Raw genomic sequence first — 20,742 nt, 5'->3', positions numbered from 1 at the left:
TAATGTTTGTGTTGGTAATGACAGGTGCAGGAGACCACCAGGGAGGCCCTGGAGATGACGACCACAGAGACAGGTGCCACAGCTGACCCCGTACACCTGGGAGACTCAGCCTCCACCATTAATGTTTGTGTTGGTAATGACAGGTGCAGGAGACCACCAGGGAGGCCCTGGAGATGACGACCACAGAGACAGGTGCCACAGCTGACCCCGTACACCTGGGAGACTCAGCCTCCACCATTAATGTTTGTGTTGGTAATGACAGGTGCAGGAGACCATAAGGGAGGCCCTGGAGATGATGACCACAGAGACAGGTGCCACAGCTGACCCCATACACCTGGGAGACTCAGCCTCCACCATTAATGTTTGTGTTGGTAATGACAGGTGCAGGAGACCACCAGGGAGGCCCTGGAGATGACGACCACAGAGACAGGTGCCACAGCTGACCCCGTACACCTGGGAGACTCAGCCTCCACCATTAATGTTTGTGTTGGTAATGACAGGTGCAGGAGACCATAAGGGAGGCCCTGGAGATGATGACCACAGAGACAGGTGCCACAGCTGACCCCATACACCTGGGAGACTCAGCCTCCAGCATCATGAATAAAGTTCAGGAAATCACTGGAGAGATCCTCCAGAAGCAATTAACGGTAAGTTTTATATTTTCTCTCATGGTTCATATCACAAAATATTGAGTTGCGTTTTGAGGAGAGGAAGCCTGTTCTTAGGTTTATTGGGGTTCCCCAAGGTCAACAACTGACTTTCTTTAACATACAATACACAATTGTTGCCTAACTCCTGGTAAACATTTACTGGTAGGTGAACAACAGAAACAGGTGAAAAGAAATATGTGAATCATTTCCGTCCTGCATAAAGATTGAACCTGTGATCCTCTATTGAACCCCGATCCTGGCCCCCTCACAGAGGCGCAGAGAGCGGGTGACACTCCACCAACCTACCGGGAAAGCATCCAGGAAGACAGTGAACCAAAACAGACCACTGCTGGGTTCGAAGAGACTGAAGCCTTGAAACTGCCAACACACTCCCAAACAATGCCAGCACCAACCCCCTGCCAGTAAAGGGGGGCTGGAGCTACAGGTCCAGCACCAACCCCCTGCCAGTAAAGGGGGGCGGGAGCTACAGGTTCGGCACCAACCCCCTGCCAGTAGAGGGGGCCTGGAGCTACAGGTCCAGCACCATCCCCCCTACCAGTAGAGGGGCTGGAGCTACAGGTCCAGCACCAACCCCCTGCCAGTAGAGGGGCTGGAGCTACAGGTCCAGCACCAACCCCCTGCCAGTAGAGAGGGGCCTGGAGCTACAGGTCCAGCACCAACCCCCTGCCAGTAGAGGGGGCTGGAGCTACAGGTCCAGCACCAACCCTCTGCCAGTGGAGGGGGCAGGAGCTACAGGTCCAGCACCAACCCCCCTGCCAGTAGAAGGAGGCTGGAGGTCCAGCACCAACCCCCTGCCAGTAGAGGGGGGGGTGGGTCTGGAGCTACAGGTCCAACACCAACCCCCTGCCAGTAAAGGGGGGGGGGTCTAGAGCTACAGGTCCAGCACCAACCACCTGCCAGTTGAGGGGGCTGGAGCTACAGGTCCAGCACCAACCCCTTGCCAGTTGAGGGGGGGCTGGAGGTCCAGCACCAACCCTCTGCCAGTAGAGGGGGGGCTGGAGCTACAGGCCCAGCACCAACCCCCTGCCAGTAGAGGGGGCTGGAGCTATAGGCCCAGCACCAACCCCCTGTCAGTAGAGGGGGGGGCTGGAGCTACAGGCCCAGCACCAACCCCCTGCCAGTAGAGGGGGGCTGGAGCTACAGGTCCAGCACCAACCCTCTGCCAGTAGAGGGGGGGGGGCTGGAGCTACAGGCCCAGCACCAACCCCCTGCCAGTAGAGGGGGGCTGGAGCTACAGGTCCAGCACCAACCCTCTGCCAGTATATAGAGGCTGGAGCTACAGGTTGTCACGCGCCACTCACTTTGGCCTTGTGTTTCATGAGGTTACAGTTAAATAGCGGGGGATCGTGCTACTGATCCTATAACCTCACGCCGTGGGACTTCACTCCTTCCACTAGGGTATCACATTTACCCCAGGGAGCTCTCCTAGTTGTGCCTCAAGACCGGTCATCACTTGACCTTGGACCCAAGGAGGAGAGGAGAAGGCCCAGCCCACACTACTAAACTCAATCCTGCAGTATGTGAACTCCACCACCGGGCCTGCCCACTTATGCGTGCAGAGAATTTGCCGGACTTCCGGCCGTAGCCTCAAGTCCACCTCTTCCTTCCTGGTCGCCAGCTGGGCAATTCTCTCTGCGTCCCAGCAACGCCGTTAGTTCAAATATAATATATTTACAGCAGCCTAGGACCATACTGTGTGCTGCCAATACTAGAATTCAAATGTACAGTCATGTTGCCATCTCAGGGTCACTCATTAGGGAATGCCAGTACCAGTGTTCAAATCTCATGTCATGTTGCCAACACAGGGTCTCTCTCTGTCATTCCAGTAACAGTACAGTATAATCATGTTATTAACCACAAAGCTCAATGAGATGGAGGTTATACCAAAAGCAGTGATAAAATAGTAAAAGTTTACTCAAAGTAAACTACAACACACAAGATACATGTATGAATTTATGGAAATAATAATAATAATGATGACAGCAGGGCTCCTCTGGTGGCCGCCAGCAGCTCGCATCAGCTGATGAATTAAAGGGATCACTGGCCCCTCCTCACTGGGGCGGCTCCGTCAGCATCGCTCCTCACTCCTCCACGGGCCGGCCACACGCTGTCTTCACCACTCAGTAGAATAATATATACGTGCTGTCCCACAGCCTAATCTACTCCTATGACTTATATGCACTCTAATAAATGCCTACGCATAATAATAGGCCTATCTTGCCTAACAATCAAGGGAAATATGATCTACCTTAACATATCCCGTCCTCAGACGCCTAGGCTCCAGTCGCCCGTTGGGTACTCCGTTTCTCGCGTTGTTCCCAGTGTTCCAGAAGCATCACCAGTCCATAGGTGTGAAGATCCTCGGCATCTCCGTGCTCATTCCCCGAGTGATGTTCCTGGGCGTTGGCTCATCCATTCGTCACTGCATGCGTCGTTCCCTCAAGCATTCCTTCACCGAGACCACACTCAAGGATCAGGATGCACTTTCTTCCTTCTCAGTTCCTAGTAGGCGTGATCTAATCACAACAGCTCTGAATGCTTTGGAGTTCCACTGACAGTGAGTCACTCACTCCTCCAGCCGTCGTAACTCTCTCAACTTCTCCAAAACTATTAGCACACGGTCCTCGGCGCCCTTTCACCGCTGGATTAGGCTTCCTCGCACTTCCCTGAAGTTCTGCAGTCCTTGTTAGTCACTATATACTCGTCAGGCTGTGTATATCCACTTATGGAGGCTCCTAGACCTCAGAACTAGAGAGCTCAATCGGCACATGTCCGCTCTCAACGAAGCGCCGAGTATCTCTGAGCGCCTGGTGCTCTGCAGGCGGGCCAGGTCTCTCGGTGACGTCACAGACCCAGGGGCGGGCTCTGATGGGTCAATGAAGTCATGTGACCTCAGCCACCGAATCAGAGGGCGTCGTACACAAAATGATGGATTTGCAAGCCAGGCGGCGCCATTTTGTTGTACCCAGGGCGCGAATTTTCCACTTCTCTGCAAATTTACAAATGCAAATTTCTCCCCAAATTAACAACCATTCTGGAAGCCTCATACCTCAAAAGATTCCCTGCGCCTCAGAGAACCTGCAGGTAAGCTGATATGACTCTTAAACCTGGCATATGGGAGAAACTGTAGGGGACACCATCACAAGGTCCAGGACTAATCCCCTGCCAGTAGAAGTGGGGGGGGGGGGGAAGCTGGAGCTACAGGTCCAGCACCAACCTTCTGCCAGTAGAGGGGGGGTTGGAACTGTAGGTCCAGCACCAACCCCCTGCCAGTAGATAGGACTGGAGCTACAGGTCCAGCACCAACCCCCTGCCAGTAGATGGGACTGGAGCTACAGGTCCAGCACCAACCCCCCTACCAGTAGAGGGGGGGCTGGAGCTACAGGTCCAGCACCCACCCACTGCCAGTAGAAGGGAGCTGGAGCAACAGCTCCAGCACCAACCACCTGCCAGTAGAGGGGGGGCTGGAGCTACAGGTCCAGCTCCAAACCCCTGCCAGTAGAGGGGCAGCTGGAGGTACAGGTCCAGCACCAACCCCCTGCCAGTAGAGGGGGGACTGGAGCCACAGGTCCAGCACCAACCCCCTTGCCATTAGAGGGGAACTGGAGCTACAGGTCCAGCACCAACCTCCACTGCCAGTAGAGAGGGGGGGGCTGGAGCTACAGGTCCAGCACCAACCCCCCTGCCAGTAGAAGGGGGCTAGAGCTTCAGGTCCAGCACCAACCCCCTGCCAGTAGAGGGGTGCTGGATCTACATGTCCAGCACCAACCCCCTGCCAGTAGAGAGGGGGCTGGAGATACAGGTCCAGCACCAACCCCCTGCCAGTAGAGGGGGGCTGGAGGTACAGTTCCAGAACCAACCCCCCTGCCAGTAGAGGGGGGACTGGAGATACAGGTCCAAAACAAACCCCCCTGCCAGTAGAGGGAGGGCTGGGGCAACAGGTCCCGCACCAAACCCCTGCCAGTAGAGTGGGGCTTGAGCTACAGGTCCAGCACCAACCCCCTGCCAGTAAAGTTGGGCTGGAGCTACAGGTCCAGGACCAACCCCCTGCCAGTAGAGTGGGGCTGGAGCTAAAGGTCCAGCACCACCACCCTGCCAGTAGAGGTTGGCTGGAGCTACAGGTCCAGCACCAACCCCCTGCCAGTAGAGTTGGGCTGGAGCTACAGGTCCAGCACCATCCCCTGCCAGTAGAGGGGGGGCTGGAGCTACAGGTCGAGCACCAACCCCCTGCAAGTAGAGGGGGACTGGAGCTACAGGTCCAGCACCAACCCCCTGCCAGTAGAGTTGGGCTGGAGCTACAGGTCCAGCACCATCCCCTGCCAGGAGAGGGGGACTGGAGCTACAGGTCCAGCACCAACCCTCTGCCAGTAGAGGGGGCTGGAGCTACAGGTCCAACACCACCACCCTGCCAGTAGAGGGGGGGGCTGGAGCTACAGGTCCAGCACCAACCCCCTCCCAGTAGAGTGGGGAGGGGGCTGGAGCTACAGGTGCAGCACCACCACCCTGCCAGAAGAGGGGGGCTGGAGCTACAGGTCCAGCACCAACCCCCTGCCAGTAGAGAGGGGCTGGAGCTACAAGACCAGCACTAACCCCTTGCCAGTAGAGGGGGCTGGAGCTTCAGGGCCAGCACCAACCCCCTGCCAGTAGAGGGACAGCTGGAGGTACAGGTCCAGTACCAACCCCCTGCCAGTAGAAGGGACTGGAGCTACAGGTCCAGCACCAACTCCCTGCCAGTAGAGAGGGGCTGGACCTACAGGTCCAGCACCAAACCCCTGCCAGTAGAGGGGGACTGGAGCTACAGGTCCAGCACCAACCCCCTGCCAGTAGAGGGGACTGGAGCTACAGGTCCAGCACCAACTTCCTGCCAGTAGAGGGGGGCTGGACCTACAGGTCCAGCACCAAACCCCTGCCAGTTGAGGGAGACTGGAGCTACAGGTCCAGCACCAACCCCCTGCCAGTAGAGGGAGCTGCAGCTACAGGTCCAACACCAACCTCCTGACAGTAGAGGTGGGCTGGAGCTACAGGTCCAGCATCAACCCCCTGCCAGTAGAGGTGGGCTGGAGCTACAGGTACTGCACCAACCCCCTGCCAATAGAGGGGGGCTGGAGCTACAGGTCCATCACCAACCCCCTGCAAGTAGAGGGGCAGCTGGAGGTACAGGTCCAGCACCAACCCCCTGCCAGTAGAGGTGGGCTAGAGCTACAAGTCTAGCACCAACCCCTGCCAGTACAGGGGGGCTGGAGCTAAAGGTCCTGCACTAACCCCCTGCTAGTAGAGAGGGGGCTGGAGGTACAGGTCCAGCACCAACCCCCTTACCAGTTGAGAGGAGGGGTGGAGCTACAGGTCCAGCACCAACCCCCTGCCAGTAGAGGGGGGCTGGAACTACAGGTCCAGCACTAACCCCCTGCCAGTAGAGGGGGGCTGGAGCTACAGGTCCAGCACCAACCCCCCCTGCAAGTAGAGGGGGGGGGCAGGAGCTACAGGTCCTGCACCAACCCCCTGCCAGTAGAGGAGGGCTGGATCTACAGGTCCAGCACCAACCCCCTGCCAGTAGAGGAGGGCTGGATCTACAGGTCCAGCACCAACCTCTGCCAGTAGAGAGGGCTGGAGTTACAGGTCCAGCACCAACCCTCTGCCAGTAGAGGGGAGAGGGCTGGAGCTACAGGTCCAGCACCAACCCCCAGCCAGTAGAGGGGGCTGGAGCTATAGGTCCAGCACCAACCCCCTGCCAGTAGAGGGGGCTGGAGCAACAGGTCCAGCACCAACCCCCTGTCAGTATAGGGGGGGCTGGAGCTACAGGTCCAGCACCAACCCCCTGCTAGTAGAGGGGGGGGGCTGGAGCTACAGGTCCAGAACTAACCCCCTGCTAGTGGAGGGGGGGCTGGAGCTACAGGTCCAGAACTAACCCCCTGCGAGTAGAGAGGGGGGCTGAAGCTGCAGGTCCAGCACCAACCCCCTACCAGTAGAGGGGGGCTGGAGCTACAGGTCCAACACCATCCCCACGTAGCCAGTAGAGGGGGGGCTGGAGCTATAGGTCCAGCACCAACCCCCTGCCAGTGGAGGAGGGAGGGAGCTACAGGTCCAGCACCAACCCCCTGCCAGTAGAGGGGCTGGAGCAACAGGTCCAGCACCAACCCCCTGTCAGTAGAGGCGGGAGGGAGCTACAGGTCCAGCACCAACCTCCTGCCAGTAGAGGTGAGCTGGAGCTACAGGTCCAGCACCACCCCCCTGCCAGTAGAGAAAGGCTGGAGCTACAGGTCCAGCACCAACCCCCTGCCAGTAGAGGTGGGGCTGAAGCTACAGGTCCAGCACCAACCTTTGGCCAGTAGAGGGGGGGCTGGAGCTACAAGTCCAGCACCAACCCACTGCCAGTAGAGAGGGTTCTGGAGCTACAGGTCAAGCACCAACCCCCCTGCCAGTAGAGAGGGGCTGGAGCTACAGGTCCAGAATCAACCCCCTTCCAGTAGAGGGGGGCTGGAGCTACAGGTCCATCACCAACCCCTTGCCAGTAGAGGGAGGCTGGAGCTTCAGGTTCAGCACCAACCCCCTGCCAGTAGAGGGGGGCTGGAGCTATAAGTGTAGCCCTAACCCCTGCCAGTAGAGGGGGCAGGAGATACAGGTCCAGAACTAACCCCCTGCAAGTAGAGGGGGGCTGGAGCTCCAGCACCAACCCCCTGCCAGCATAGGGCGGCTGGAGCTATAGGTCCAACACCAACCCCCTGCCAGTACAGGGGGGCTGGAGATACAGGTCCCGCACCAACCTGCTTCCAGTAGAGGCGGGCTGGAGCTAGAGGTCCAGCACCATCCCTCTGCCAGTAGAGGACGGCGGGAGCTACAGGTCCAGCACCAACCCCCCCTGCAAGTAGAGGGGGGGGGCAGGAGCTACAGGTCCTGCACCAACCCCCTGCCAGTAGAGGAGGGCTGGATCTACAGGTCCAGCACCAACCCCCTGCCAGTAGAGGAGGGCTGGATCTACAGGTCCAGCACCAACCTCTGCCAGTAGAGGGGGCTGGAGTTACAGGTCCAGCACCAACCCTCTGCCAGTAGAGGGGAGAGGGCTGGAGCTACAGGTCCAGCACCAACCCCCAGCCAGTAGAGGGGGCTGGAGCTATAGGTCCAGCACCAACCCCCTGCCAGTAGAGGGGGCTGGAGCAACAGGTCCAGCACCAACCCCCTGTCAGTATAGGGGGGGCTGGAGCTACAGGTCCAGCACCAACCCCCTGCTAGTAGAGGGGGGGGGCTGGAGCTACAGGTCCAGAACTAACCCCCTGCTAGTGGAGGGGGGGCTGGAGCTACAGGTCCAGAACTAACCCCCTGCGAGTAGAGAGGGGGGCTGAAGCTGCAGGTCCAGCACCAACCCCCTACCAGTAGAGGGGGGCTGGAGCTACAGGTCCAACACCATCCCCACGTAGCCAGTAGAGGGGGGGCTGGAGCTATAGGTCCAGCACCAACCCCCTGCCAGTGGAGGAGGGAGGGAGCTACAGGTCCAGCACCAACCCCCTGCCAGTAGAGGGGCTGGAGCAACAGGTCCAGCACCAACCCCCTGTCAGTAGAGGCGGGAGGGAGCTACAGGTCCAGCACCAACCTCCTGCCAGTAGAGGTGAGCTGGAGCTACAGGTCCAGCACCACCCCCCTGCCAGTAGAGAAAGGCTGGAGCTACAGGTCCAGCACCAACCCCCTGCCAGTAGAGGTGGGGCTGAAGCTACAGGTCCAGCACCAACCTTTGGCCAGTAGAGGGGGGGCTGGAGCTACAAGTCCAGCACCAACCCACTGCCAGTAGAGAGGGTTCTGGAGCTACAGGTCAAGCACCAACCCCCCTGCCAGTAGAGAGGGGCTGGAGCTACAGGTCCAGAATCAACCCCCTTCCAGTAGAATGGGGCTGGAGCTACAGGTCCATCACCAACCCCTTGCCAGTAGAGGGAGGCTGGAGCTTCAGGTTCAGCACCAACCCCCTGCCAGTAGAGGGGGGCTGGAGCTATAAGTGTAGCCCTAACCCCTGCCAGTAGAGGGGGCAGGAGATACAGGTCCAGAACTAACCCCCTGCAAGTAGAGGGGGGCTGGAGCTCCAGCACCAACCCCCTGCCAGCATAGGGCGGCTGGAGCTATGGGTCCAACACCAACCCCCTGCCAGTACAGGGGGGCTGGAGATACAGGTCCCGCACCAACCTGCTTCCAGTAGAGGCGGGCTGGAGCTAGAGGTCCAGCACCATCCCTCTGCCAGTAGAGGACGGCAGGAGCTACAGGTCCAGCACCAATCTCCTGCCAGTAGAGGGGGGCTGGACCTTCAGTTCCAACACCAACCCCCTGCCAGTAGAGGGGGGGGGGCTGGAGCTACAGGTCCAGCACCAACCCCCCTGCCAGTAGAGGGGGGCTGGAGCTACAGGTCCAGAACCAACCCCCTGCCAGTTCTGGAGGGAGGGAGCTACAGGTCCAGCACCAACCCCCTGCTAGTAGAGGGGGCTGGAGCTACAGGTCCAGCACCAACCCGCTGTCAGTAGAGGCAGGAGGGAGCTACAGGTCCAGCACCAACCCCCTGCCAGTAGAGGACGGCGGGAGCTACAGGTCCAGCACCAATCTCCTGCCAGTAGAGGGGGGCTGGACCTTCAGTTCCAACACCAACCTCCTGCCAGTAGAGGGGGGGTGCTGGAGCTACAGGTCCATCACCAACCCCTTGCCAGTAGAGGGAGGCTGGAGCTTCAGGTTCAGCACCAACCCCCTGCCAGTAGAGGGGGGCTGGAGCTACAGGTCCAGAACCAACCCCCTGCCAGTTCTGGAGGGAGGGAGCTACAGGTCCAGCACCAACCCCCTGACAGTAGAGGGGGGCTGGAGCTACAGGTCCAGCACCAACCCTCTGCCAGTAGAGGGCGCTGGAGCTACAGATCCAGCACCAACCCCCCTGCCAGTAGAGGGGTGCTGGAGCTACAGGTCCAACACCAACCCCACGTAGCCAGTAGATGGGGGCTGGAGCTACAGGTCCAGCACCAACCTCCTGCCAGTAGAGGCGAGCTGGAGCTACAGGTCCAGCACCAACCTCTGCCAGTAGAGGGGGCTGGAGTTACAGGTCCAGCACCAACCCTCTGCCAGTAGAGGGGGAAGGGCTGGAGCTACAGGTCCAGCACCAACCCCCTGCCAGTAGAGGGGGCTGGAGCTACAGGTCCAGCACCAACTCCCAGCCAGTAGAGTGGGACTGGAGCTACAGGTCTAGCACCAACCCCCTGCCAGTAGAGGGGGGCTGGAGCTACAGGTCCAGCACCAACCCCCCGTCAGTAGACGGGGGGCTGGAGCTTCAGGTCCAGCACCAACCCCCTGCCAGTTGAGGGGGGAGGGAGCTGCAGGTCCAGCACCAATTCCCTGACAGTAGAGGGGGGCTGGAGATACAGGTCCCGCACCAACCAGCTGCCAGTAGAGTCGCGCTGGAGCTAGAGGTCCAGCACCAACCCCCTGCCAGTAGAGGACGGCGGGAGCTACAGGTCCAGCACCAACCCCCTGCCAGTAGAGGGGGGGTGGCTTGAGCTACAGGTCAAGCACCAACCCCCTGCCAGTAGAGGGGCGCTGGAGCTACAGGTCCAGAACTAACCCCCTGCGAGTAGAGAGGGGGCTGAAGCTGCAGGTCCAGCACCAACCCCTTGCCAGTAGAGGGGGGCTGGAACTACAGGTCCAGCACCTACCCCCTACCAGTAGAGGGTGGCTGGAGCTACAGGTCCAGCACCAACCCCATGCCAGTAGAGGGGGCTGAAGCAAAAGGTCCAGCACCAACCCCCTGTCAGTAGAGGCGGGAGGGAGCTACAGGTCCAGCACCAACCCCCTGCCAGTAGAGGTGGGCTGGAGCTACAGGTCCAGCACCACCCCCCTGCCAGTAGAGAAAGGCTGGAGCTACAGGTCCAGCACCAACCCCCTGCCAGTAGAGGGGGGCCTGGAGCTACAGGTCCAGCACCAACCCCCTGCCTGTAGAGGGGGGGCTGGAGCTACAGGTCCAGCACCAACCCCCTGCCAGTAGAGGGGGGCTGGAGCTACAAGTCCAGCACCAACCCTCTGCCAGTAGAGGGGGGCTGGAGCTACAGGTCCAGAATCAACCCCCTTCGAGTAGAGAGGGGGCTGAAGCTACAGGTCCAGCACCAACCCCCTGTCAGTAGAGGGGGGCTGGAGCTACAGGTCCAGAATCAACCCCCTTCCAGTAGAGGGGCCTGGAGCTACAGGTCCAGCACCAACCTTCGGCCAGTAGAGGGGGGCTGGAGCTACAAGTCCAGCACCAACCCACTGCCAGTAGAGAGGGTGCTGGAGCTACAGGTCCCGCACCAACCCCCTGCCAATAGAGAGGGGCTGGAGCTACAGGTCCAGAATCAACCCCCTGACAGTAGAGGGGGGCTGGAGCTTCAGGTCCAGCACTAACCCCCGGCCAGTGAGGGGGGCTGGAGCTACAGGTTCGGGACCAATTCCCTTTCCAGTAGAATGGGGCTGGAGCTACAGGTCCATCACCAACCCCTTGCCAGTAGAGGGAGGATGGAGCTTCAGGATCAGCACCAACCCCCTGCCAGTAGTGGGGGGTTGGAGCTACAAGTCCAGCCCTAACTCCCTGCCGGTAGAGGGGGCTGGAGATACAGGTCCAGAACCAACCCCCTGCAAGTAGAGGGGGCTGGAGCTCCAGCACCAACCCCCTGCCAGCATAGGGCGGCTGGAGCTATAGGTCCAACACCAACCCCCTGCCAGTAGAGGGAAGCTGGAGATACAGGTCCCGCACCAACTAGCTGCCAGTAGAGGCGGGCTGGAGCTAGAGGTCCAGCACCAACCCCCTGCCAGTAGAGGATGGCGGGAGCTACAGGTCCAGTACCAATCTCCTGCCAGTAGAGGGGGGCTGGAGCTTCAGTTCCAACACCAACTCCCTGCCAGTCGAGGGGGGGGGGCTGGAGCTACAGGTCCAGCACCAACCCTTTGCCAGTTGAGGGGGGCTGGAACTTCAGGTCCAGAACCAACCCCCTGCCAGTAGAGAGGGGGCTGAAGCTACAGGTCCAGCACCAACCCCTTGCCAGTAGAGGGGGGGCTGGAGCTACAGGTCCAGCACCAACCCCTTGCCAGTAGAAGGGGGGCTGGAGATACAAGTCCAGAACCAACCCCCTGCCAGTAGAATGGGGCTGGAGCTACAGGTCCAGAATCAACTCCCTTCCAGTAGAGAGGGGGCTGAAGCTACAGGTCCAGCACCAACCCCCTGCCAGTAGAGGGGGGCTGGAGCTACAGGTCCAGCACCAACTCTCTGCCAGTAGAGGGCGCTGGAGCTACAGGTCTACCACCAACCCCCATGCCAGTAGAGGGGGGCTGGAGCTACAGGTCCAGCACAAACCTCCTGCCAGTAGAGGCGGGCTGGAGCTACAGGTCCAGCACCAACCCCCTGCCAGTTGAGGAGGGCTGGAGCTACATGTCAAGCACCAACCCCCCTGCCAGTAGAGGAGCGAGGGAGCTACAGGTCCAGCACCACCCCCTAGCCAGTAGAGGCGGGCAGGAGCTACAGGTCCTGCACCAACCCCCTGCCAGTAGAGGGTGCTGGAGCTACAGGTCCAGCACCAACCTCCTGCTAGTAGAGGAGGGCTGAATCTACAGGTCCAGCACCAACCCCCGGCCAGTAGAGGAGGGCTGGATCTACAGGTCCAGCACCAACCTCTGCCAGTAGAGGGGGCTGGAGTTACAGGTCCAGCACCAACCCTCTGCCAGTAGAGGGGAGAGGGCTGGAGCTACAGGTCCAGCATCAACCCCCAGCCAGTAGAGGGGGCTGGAGCTACAGGTCCAGCACCAACCCCCTGCCAGTAGAGGGGGCTGGAGCAACAGGTCCAGCACCAACCCCCTGTCAGTAGAGGGGGGGCTGGAGCTACAGGTCCAGCACCAACCCCCTGCTAGTAGAGGGGGGGGGGCTGGAGCTACAGGTCCAGAACTAACCCCCTGCTAGTAGAGGGGGGGCTGGAGCTACAGGTCCAGAACTAACCCCCTGCGAGTAGAGAGGGGGGCTGAAGCTGCAGGTCCAGCACCAACCCCCTACCAGTAGAGGGGGGCTGGAGCTTCAGGTCCAGCCCTAACCCCCGGCCAGTGAGGGGGGCTGGAGCTACAGGTTCGGGACCAATTCCCTTTCCAGTAGAATGGGGCTGGAGCTACAGGTCCATCACCAACCCCTTGCCAGTAGAGGGAGGATGGAGCTTCAGGATCAGCACCAACCCCCTGCCAGTAGTGGGGGGTTGGAGCTACAAGTCCAGCCCTAACTCCCTGCCGGTAGAGGGGGCTGGAGATACAGGTCCAGAACCAACCCCCTGCAAGTAGAGGGGGCTGGAGCTCCAGCACCAACCCCCTGCCAGCATAGGGCGGCTGGAGCTATAGGTCCAACACCAACCCCCTGCCAGTAGAGGGAAGCTGGAGATACAGGTCCCGCACCAACTAGCTGCCAGTAGAGGCGGGCTGGAGCTAGAGGTCCAGCACCAACCCCCTGCCAGTAGAGGATGGCGGGAGCTACAGGTCCAGTACCAATCTCCTGCCAGTAGAGGGGGGCTGGAGCTTCAGTTCCAACACCAACTCCCTGCCAGTCGAGGGGGGGGGGCTGGAGCTACAGGTCCAGCACCAACCCTTTGCCAGTTGAGGGGGGCTGGAACTTCAGGTCCAGAACCAACCCCCTGCCAGTAGAGAGGGGGCTGAAGCTACAGGTCCAGCACCAACCCCTTGCCAGTAGAGGGGGGGCTGGAGCTACAGGTCCAGCACCAACCCCTTGCCAGTAGAAGGGGGGCTGGAGATACAAGTCCAGAACCAACCCCCTGCCAGTAGAATGGGGCTGGAGCTACAGGTCCAGAATCAACTCCCTTCCAGTAGAGAGGGGGCTGAAGCTACAGGTCCAGCACCAACCCCCTGCCAGTAGAGGGGGGCTGGAGCTACAGGTCCAGCACCAACTCTCTGCCAGTAGAGGGCGCTGGAGCTACAGGTCTACCACCAACCCCCATGCCAGTAGAGGGGGGCTGGAGCTACAGGTCCAGCACAAACCTCCTGCCAGTAGAGGCGGGCTGGAGCTACAGGTCCAGCACCAACCCCCTGCCAGTTGAGGAGGGCTGGAGCTACATGTCAAGCACCAACCCCCCTGCCAGTAGAGGAGCGAGGGAGCTACAGGTCCAGCACCACCCCCTAGCCAGTAGAGGCGGGCAGGAGCTACAGGTCCTGCACCAACCCCCTGCCAGTAGAGGGTGCTGGAGCTACAGGTCCAGCACCAACCTCCTGCTAGTAGAGGAGGGCTGAATCTACAGGTCCAGCACCAACCCCCGGCCAGTAGAGGAGGGCTGGATCTACAGGTCCAGCACCAACCTCTGCCAGTAGAGGGGGCTGGAGTTACAGGTCCAGCACCAACCCTCTGCCAGTAGAGGGGAGAGGGCTGGAGCTACAGGTCCAGCATCAACCCCCAGCCAGTAGAGGGGGCTGGAGCTACAGGTCCAGCACCAACCCCCTGCCAGTAGAGGGGGCTGGAGCAACAGGTCCAGCACCAACCCCCTGTCAGTAGAGGGGGGGCTGGAGCTACAGGTCCAGCACCAACCCCCTGCTAGTAGAGGGGGGGGGGGGGCTGGAGCTACAGGTCCAGAACTAACCCCCTGCTAGTAGAGGGGGGGCTGGAGCTACAGGTCCAGAACTAACCCCCTGCGAGTAGAGAGGGGGGCTGAAGCTGCAGGTCCAGCACCAACCCCCTACCAGTAGAGGGGGGCTGGAGCTACAGGTCCAACACCATCCCCACGTAGCCAGTAGAGGGGGGGCTGGAGCTATAGGTCCAGCACCTACCCCCTGCCAGTGGAGGAGGGAGGGAGCTACAGGTCCAGCACCAACCCCCTGCCAGTAGAGGGGGCTGGAGCAACAGGTCCAGCACCAACCCCCTGTCAGTAGAGGTGGGAGGGAGCTACAGGTCCAGCACCAACCTACTGCCAGTAGAGGTGAGCTGGAGCTACAGGTCCAGCACCACCCCCCTGCCAGTAGAGAAAGGCTGGAGCTACAGGTCCAGCACCAACCCCCTGCCAGTAGAGGTGGGGCTGAAGCTACAGGTCCAGCACCAACCCACTGCCAGTAGAGAGGGTTCTGGAGCTACAGGTCAAGCACCAACCCCCTGCCAGTAGAGAGGGGCTGGAGCTACAGGTCCAGAATCAACCCCCTTCCAGTAGAGGGGGGCTGGAGCTTCAGGTCCAGCACTAACCCCCGGCCAGTAGAGGGGGGCTGGAGCTACAGGTTCTGGACCAATCCCCCTTCCAGTAGAATGGGGCTGGAGCTACAGGTCCATCACCAACCCCTTGCCAGTAGAGGGAGGCTGGAGCTTCAGGTTCAGCACCAACCCACTGCCAGTAGAGGGGGGCTGGAGCTATAAGTGTAGCCCTAACCCCTGCCGGTAGAGGGGGCTGGAGATACAGGTCCAGAACTAACCCCCTGCAAGTAAAGGGGGGCTGGAGCTCCAGCACCAACCCCCTGCCAGCATAGGGCGGCTGGAGCTATAGGTCCAACACCAACCCCCTGCCAGTACAGGGGGGCTGGAGATACAGGTCCCGCACCAACCAGCTTCCAGTAGAGGCGGGCTGGAGATAGAGGTCCAGCACCAACCCCCTGCCAGTAGAGGAGCGAGGGAGCTTCACGTCCAGCACCAACCCCTTGCCAGTAGAGGGGGGCTGGAGCTACAGGTCCAGCACCAACCCCCTGCCAGTAGAGGGGGGCTGGAGCTACAGGTCCAACTCCATCCCCACGTGGCCAGTAGAGGGGGGCTGGAGCTACAGGTCCAGCACCAACCCCCTGCCAGTGGAGGAGGGAGGGAGCTACAGGTCCAGCACCAACCCCCTGTCAGTAGAGGCGGGAAGGAGCTACAGGTCCAGTACCAACCCCCTGCCAGTAGAGGTGGGCTGGAGCTACAGGTCCAGCACCACCCCCCTGCCAGTAGAGGGAGGCTGGAGCTACAGGTCCAGCACCAACGTTCTTCCAATAGAGGGGGCCTGGAGCTACAGGTCCAGCACCAACCCCCTGCCAGTAGAGGGGGGCCTGGAGCTACACGTCCAGCACCAACCCACTGCCAGTAGAGAGGGTGCTGGAGCTACAGGTCCAGCACCAACCCCCTGCCAGTAGAGAGGGGCTGGAGCTACAGGTCCAGAATCAACCCCCTGCCACTAGAGGGGGGCTGGAGCTTCAGGTCCAGCACCAACCCCCGGCCAGCAGAGGGGGGCTGGAGCTACAGGTTCGGGACCAATCCCCCTTCCAGTAGAATGGGGCAGGAGCTACAGGTCCATCACCAACCCCTTGCCAGTAGAGGGAGGCTGGAGCTTCAGGCTCAGCACCATCCCCCTGCCAGTAGAGGGGGGCTGGAGCTACAGGTCCATCACAACCTCACGTAGCCAAAAGAGGGGGGCTGAAGCTACAGGTCCAGAATCAACCCCCTGCCAGTAGAGAGGGGGCTGAAGCTACAGGTCGAGCACTAACCCCGCTGCCAGTAGAGGGGGGCTGGAGCTACAGGTTCAACACCAACCCTCTGCCAGTAGAGGGTGCTGGAGCTACAGGTCCAACACCAACCCCACGTAGCTAGTAGAGGGGGGCTGGAGCTTTAGGGCCAGCACCAACCCCCTGCCAGTAGAGGAGCGAGGGAGCTACACGTCCAGCACCAACCCCTTGCCAGTAGAGGGGGGCTGGAGCTACAGGTCCAACACCATCCCCACGTGGCCAGTAGAGGGGGGCCGGAGCTACAGGTCCAGCACCAACCCCCTGCCAGTGGAGGAGGGAGGGAGCTACAGGTCCAGCACCAACCCCCTGCTAGTAGAGGGGGCTGGAGCTACAGGTCCAGCACCAACCCCCTGTCAGTAGAGGCGGGAGGGAGCTACAGGTCTAGCACCAACCCCCTGCCAGTAGAGGTGGGCTGGAGCTACAGGTCCAGCACCACCCCCCTGCCAGTAGAGGGAGGCTGGAGCTACAGGTCCAGCACCAACGTTCTTCCAGTAGAGGGGGCCTGGAGCTACAGGTCCAGCACCAACCCCCTGCCAGTAGAGGGGGGCTGGAACTACAGGTCCAGCACCAACCCCTTGCCAGTAGAGGGGGGCCTGGAGCTACAGGTCCAGCACCAACCTTCGGCCAGTAGAGGGGGGCTGGAGCTACAAGACCAGCACCAACCCACTGCCAGTAGAGAGGGTGCTGAAGCTACAGGTCTAGAACCAACTCCCTGCCAGTAGAGGGGGGCTGGAGCTACAAGTCCAGCACCATCCTCTGCCAGTAGAGGGAGGGCTGGAGCAGGACCAGAACCAACCCCCTGCCAGTAGAGGGGGGCTGGAGCTATTGGTCCAGCACCAACCCCCTTCCAGTAGAGGGGGGGACTGGAGCTACAGGTCCAGAACCAACCTCCTGCCAGTAGAAGGGGGGACTGGAGCTTCAGGTCCAGCACCAACCCGCTGCCACAAGGGGGGGGGGGCTGGAGCTACAAGTCCAGCACCATCCTCTGCCAGTAAAGGGAGGGCTGGAGCAGGACCAGAACCAACTCCCTGTCAGTAGAGGGGGCCTGGAGCTACAGGTCCAGCACCAACCCCCTGCCAGTAGAGGGGGGCTGGAGCTACAGGTCCAGCACCAACCCCCTGCCAGTAGAGGGGGGGCTGGAACTACAGGTCCAGAACCAACCCCCTGCCAGTAGAGGGGGGCTGGAGCTACAGATCCCGAACCAACCCCCTGCCAGTAGAGGGGGGCTGGAGTTACAGGTCCATCACCAACCCTCTGCCAGTAGAGGGGGGGCCTAAAACTACAGGTCCAGCACCAACCCCCCTTCCAGTAGAAAGCGGCTGGAGCTACAGGTCCAGTACCAACCCCCTGCCAGTAGAGGGGGGCCCTGAGCTTCAGGTCCAGCACCAACCCCTTGCCAGTAGAGGGGGCTGGAGCTCCAGGTCCATAATCAACCCCCTGCCAGTAGAGGGGGGCTGGAGCTTCAGGTTCAACACCAACCGCCTGCAGGTAGAAGGGGGCTGGAGCTACAAATCCAGCACTAACCCCCTGCCGGTAGAGGGGGTTGGAGATACAGGTCCAGAACTAACCCCCTGCCAGTAGAGGGGGGCTGGAACTACAGGTCCATCACCAACCCCCTATCAGTAGAGAGGGGCTGGAGATACAGGTCCATCACAACCCGACATAGCCAGTAAAGGAGGGCTGGAGCTACAGGTCCTGAACCAACCCCCAGCCAGTAGAGGGGGGCTGGAGCTACAAGTCCAGCACCAACCCCCTGCCAGTAGAGGGAGGGCTGGAGCTGCAGGTCCAGCACCAACCCCCTGGCAGTAGAGAGGGGCTGGAGCTGCAGGTCCAGCACCAACCCCCAGCCAGTATAGGGGGCTGGAGCTACAGGTCCAGCACCACCCCCCTGCCAGTAGAGGGAGGGCTGGAGCTGCAGGTCCAGCACTAACCCCCTGACAGTAGAGAGGGGCTGGAGCTGCAGGTCCAGCACCAATCCCCTTTCCAGTAGAAAGGGGCTGGAGCTACAGGTCCAGCACCAACCCCCTGTCAGTAGAGGCGGGCTGGAGCTACAGGTCCATCACAACCACCATGCCAGTAGAGGGGGGCTGGAGCTTCAAGTCCAGGTTGATACCTGGTTGATACCTGGTTGATGGGGTTCTGGGAGTTCTTTTTTTTTTTTTTGAGATATATACAAGAGTTGTTACATTCTTGTACATCCACTAGTACGCGTAGCGTTTCGGGCAAGTCCTTAATCCTATGGACCCTGGAATACTGGTCCCCTGCCGCGAAGAATCGTTTTTTCATCCAAGTACACATTTTACTGTTGCGTTAAACAGAGGCTACAGTTAAGGAATTGCGCCCAGTAAATCCTCCCCGGCCAGGATACGAACCCATGACATAGCGCTCGCGGAACGCCAGGTGAGTGTCTTACTACTACACCACGGAGACTGCAAAGAGACTGCGTTCTTCTACTCCCCAAGCCCGGCCCGAGGCCAGGCTCGACTTGTGAGAGTTTGGTCCACCAGGCTGTTGCTTGGAGCGGCCTGCGGGGCCACGTACCCACCACAGCCCGGCTGATCCGGAACTTCTCTTAGAAAACCGTCCAGTTTTCTCCTGAAGATGTCCACGGTTGTTCCGGCAATATTTCTTATAGTCGCTGGGAGGACGTTGAAGAACCGCGGACATTTGATGTTTATACAGTGCTCTCTGATTGTGCCTATGGCACCTCTGCTCTTCACTGGTTCAATCTTGCATTTTCTTCCGTATCGTTCACTTCAGTACGTTGTTATTTTACTGTGTAGATTTGGGACCTGACCCTCCAGTATTTTCCATGTGTATATTATTTGGTATCTCTCTCGTCTCCTTTCTAGAGAGTACATTTGGAGAGCTTTGAGACGATCCCAATAATTTAGGTGTTTTATCTCGTCTATGCGTGCTGTATATGTTCTCTGTATTCCCTCTCTTTCAGCAATCTCTCCTGCTCTGAAGGGGGAAGTGAGTACTGAGCAGTACTCGAGACGGGACAACAGAAGTGACTTGAAGAGTACAACCATTGTGATGGGATCCCTGGATTTGAAAGTTCTCGTAATCCATCCGATCATTTTTCTGGCTGACGCAATATTTGCTTGGTTATGCTCCCTAAACGTTAGATCGTCGGACATCATTATTCCCAAATCCTTGACATGCTGTTTTCCTAATATGGGAAGATTCGATTGTGTTTTGTACCCTGTATTATGTTTCAGATCCTCATTTTTGCCGTACCTGAGTACCTGAAATTTATCCCTGTTAAACATCATGTTATTTTCTCCTGCCCAATCGAAAACTTTGTTGACATCTGCTTGTAGTTTTTCAATGTCTTCAGCAGAGGTAATTTTCATGCTGACTTTTGTGTCATCTGCAAAGGACGACACGAAGCTGTGGTGTGTATTTTTGTCTATATCAGATATGAGAATAAGGAACAGTAGCGGTGCCAGGACTGTACCTTGAGGTACAGAGCTTTTAACATTGCTTGGACTCGATTTTATCTGATTGACTGTTACTCTTTGTGTTCTGTTCGGCAGGAAATTGAGTATCCAGCATCCTACTTTTCCAGTTATTCCCATTGACCTCATTTTGTGAGTTATCACCCCATGGTCACATTTGTCGAACGCCTTTGCAAAGTCTGTGTATACAACATCTGCATTTTGCTTTTCTTCTAGGGCTTCTGTGATTTTGTCATAGTGGTTGAGTAACTGTGACAGACAGGATCTTCCCGCTCCAAATCCATGTTGTCCTGGATTGTGCAGTTCATTGTTTTCCATAAAACTAGAAATTTGATTCCTAATCACTCTTTCAAACACTTTTATTATGTGTGATGTTAGTGCAACTGGCCTATAATTTTTTGCCAAGGCTTTACTCCCCCCCCTTGTGCAACTATATCTGCAGATTTAAGTGCTGCTGGTATCTTCCCTGTATCCAGGTTCTTTCTCCATATTACGCTGAGTGCTCTCGCTACTGGTACTTTACATTTCTTTATGAATATTGAATTCCATGAGCCAGGCCCAGGAGCTGAGTGCATAGGCATATTGTCAATTTCTATTTCAAAGTCTTCCGAGTTTGTGGTAATATCCGTTATATTATCTGCAGCTTGAATGTCATTCACAAAGAAGCTGTCTGGGTCATCAACTTTCATGTTGTTTATTGGTGTGCTAAACATAGCCTCATACTGGCTTCTTAGAATTTCACTAATCTCTTTGTTGTCCTCTGTGTACGTACCTTCATTTGTAATTAACGGTCCAATACTGGTCGAGGTTTTGGATTTTTATTTTGCGTATGTGAAAAAATATTTAGGATTTTTCCTTATCTCTTGTATAGCTTTCTGTTCCAATTCCATTTCCTCAGACTCATATGATCGCTTCAACGTTTGTTCTATTTCCTCAATCTCCCTGCTTAGGCTTGTTTTCCTTGCTTGTGATAGTTGTGTCTGCCGAAGCATTTCCGTTATTTTTTTCCTTCTCCTGTACAGTCGTCTGCGTTCTCTTTCTAGAGTGGTCCTCTTTCTGCCCCTCCTCACAGGCACGTGCTTCAAGCAGACCTTGTAAGCTTCAGCTGTCAGTTGAGCTATTCCCTGTGTGGG

General features: G+C 58.6%; 1 protein-coding gene across 1 annotated transcript in view; it reads left to right on the top strand.

The window, feature by feature from the left end:
- Positions 1 to 504: 504 nt before the first annotated feature.
- LOC138372091 (uncharacterized) overlaps positions 505 to 20,742 on the top strand; it is a 31,525-nt gene continuing 11,287 nt past the window's right edge. Inside the window, exon 1 of the mRNA XM_069337353.1 lies at positions 505 to 647. Coding sequence (XP_069193454.1) covers positions 531 to 647 — 117 coding nt within the window. The 5' untranslated portion in view covers positions 505 to 530. The remainder of the gene's footprint in view (positions 648 to 20,742) is intronic.

The sequence above is a fragment of the Procambarus clarkii genome, chromosome 37 (assembly GCF_040958095.1).
Source record: "Procambarus clarkii isolate CNS0578487 chromosome 37, FALCON_Pclarkii_2.0, whole genome shotgun sequence".
In the NCBI taxonomy this organism is placed as follows: domain Eukaryota; kingdom Metazoa; phylum Arthropoda; class Malacostraca; order Decapoda; family Cambaridae; genus Procambarus; species Procambarus clarkii.
Note: the sequence above shows the minus strand (reverse complement) of the source record. Positions and strands in the feature narration are given on the sequence as shown.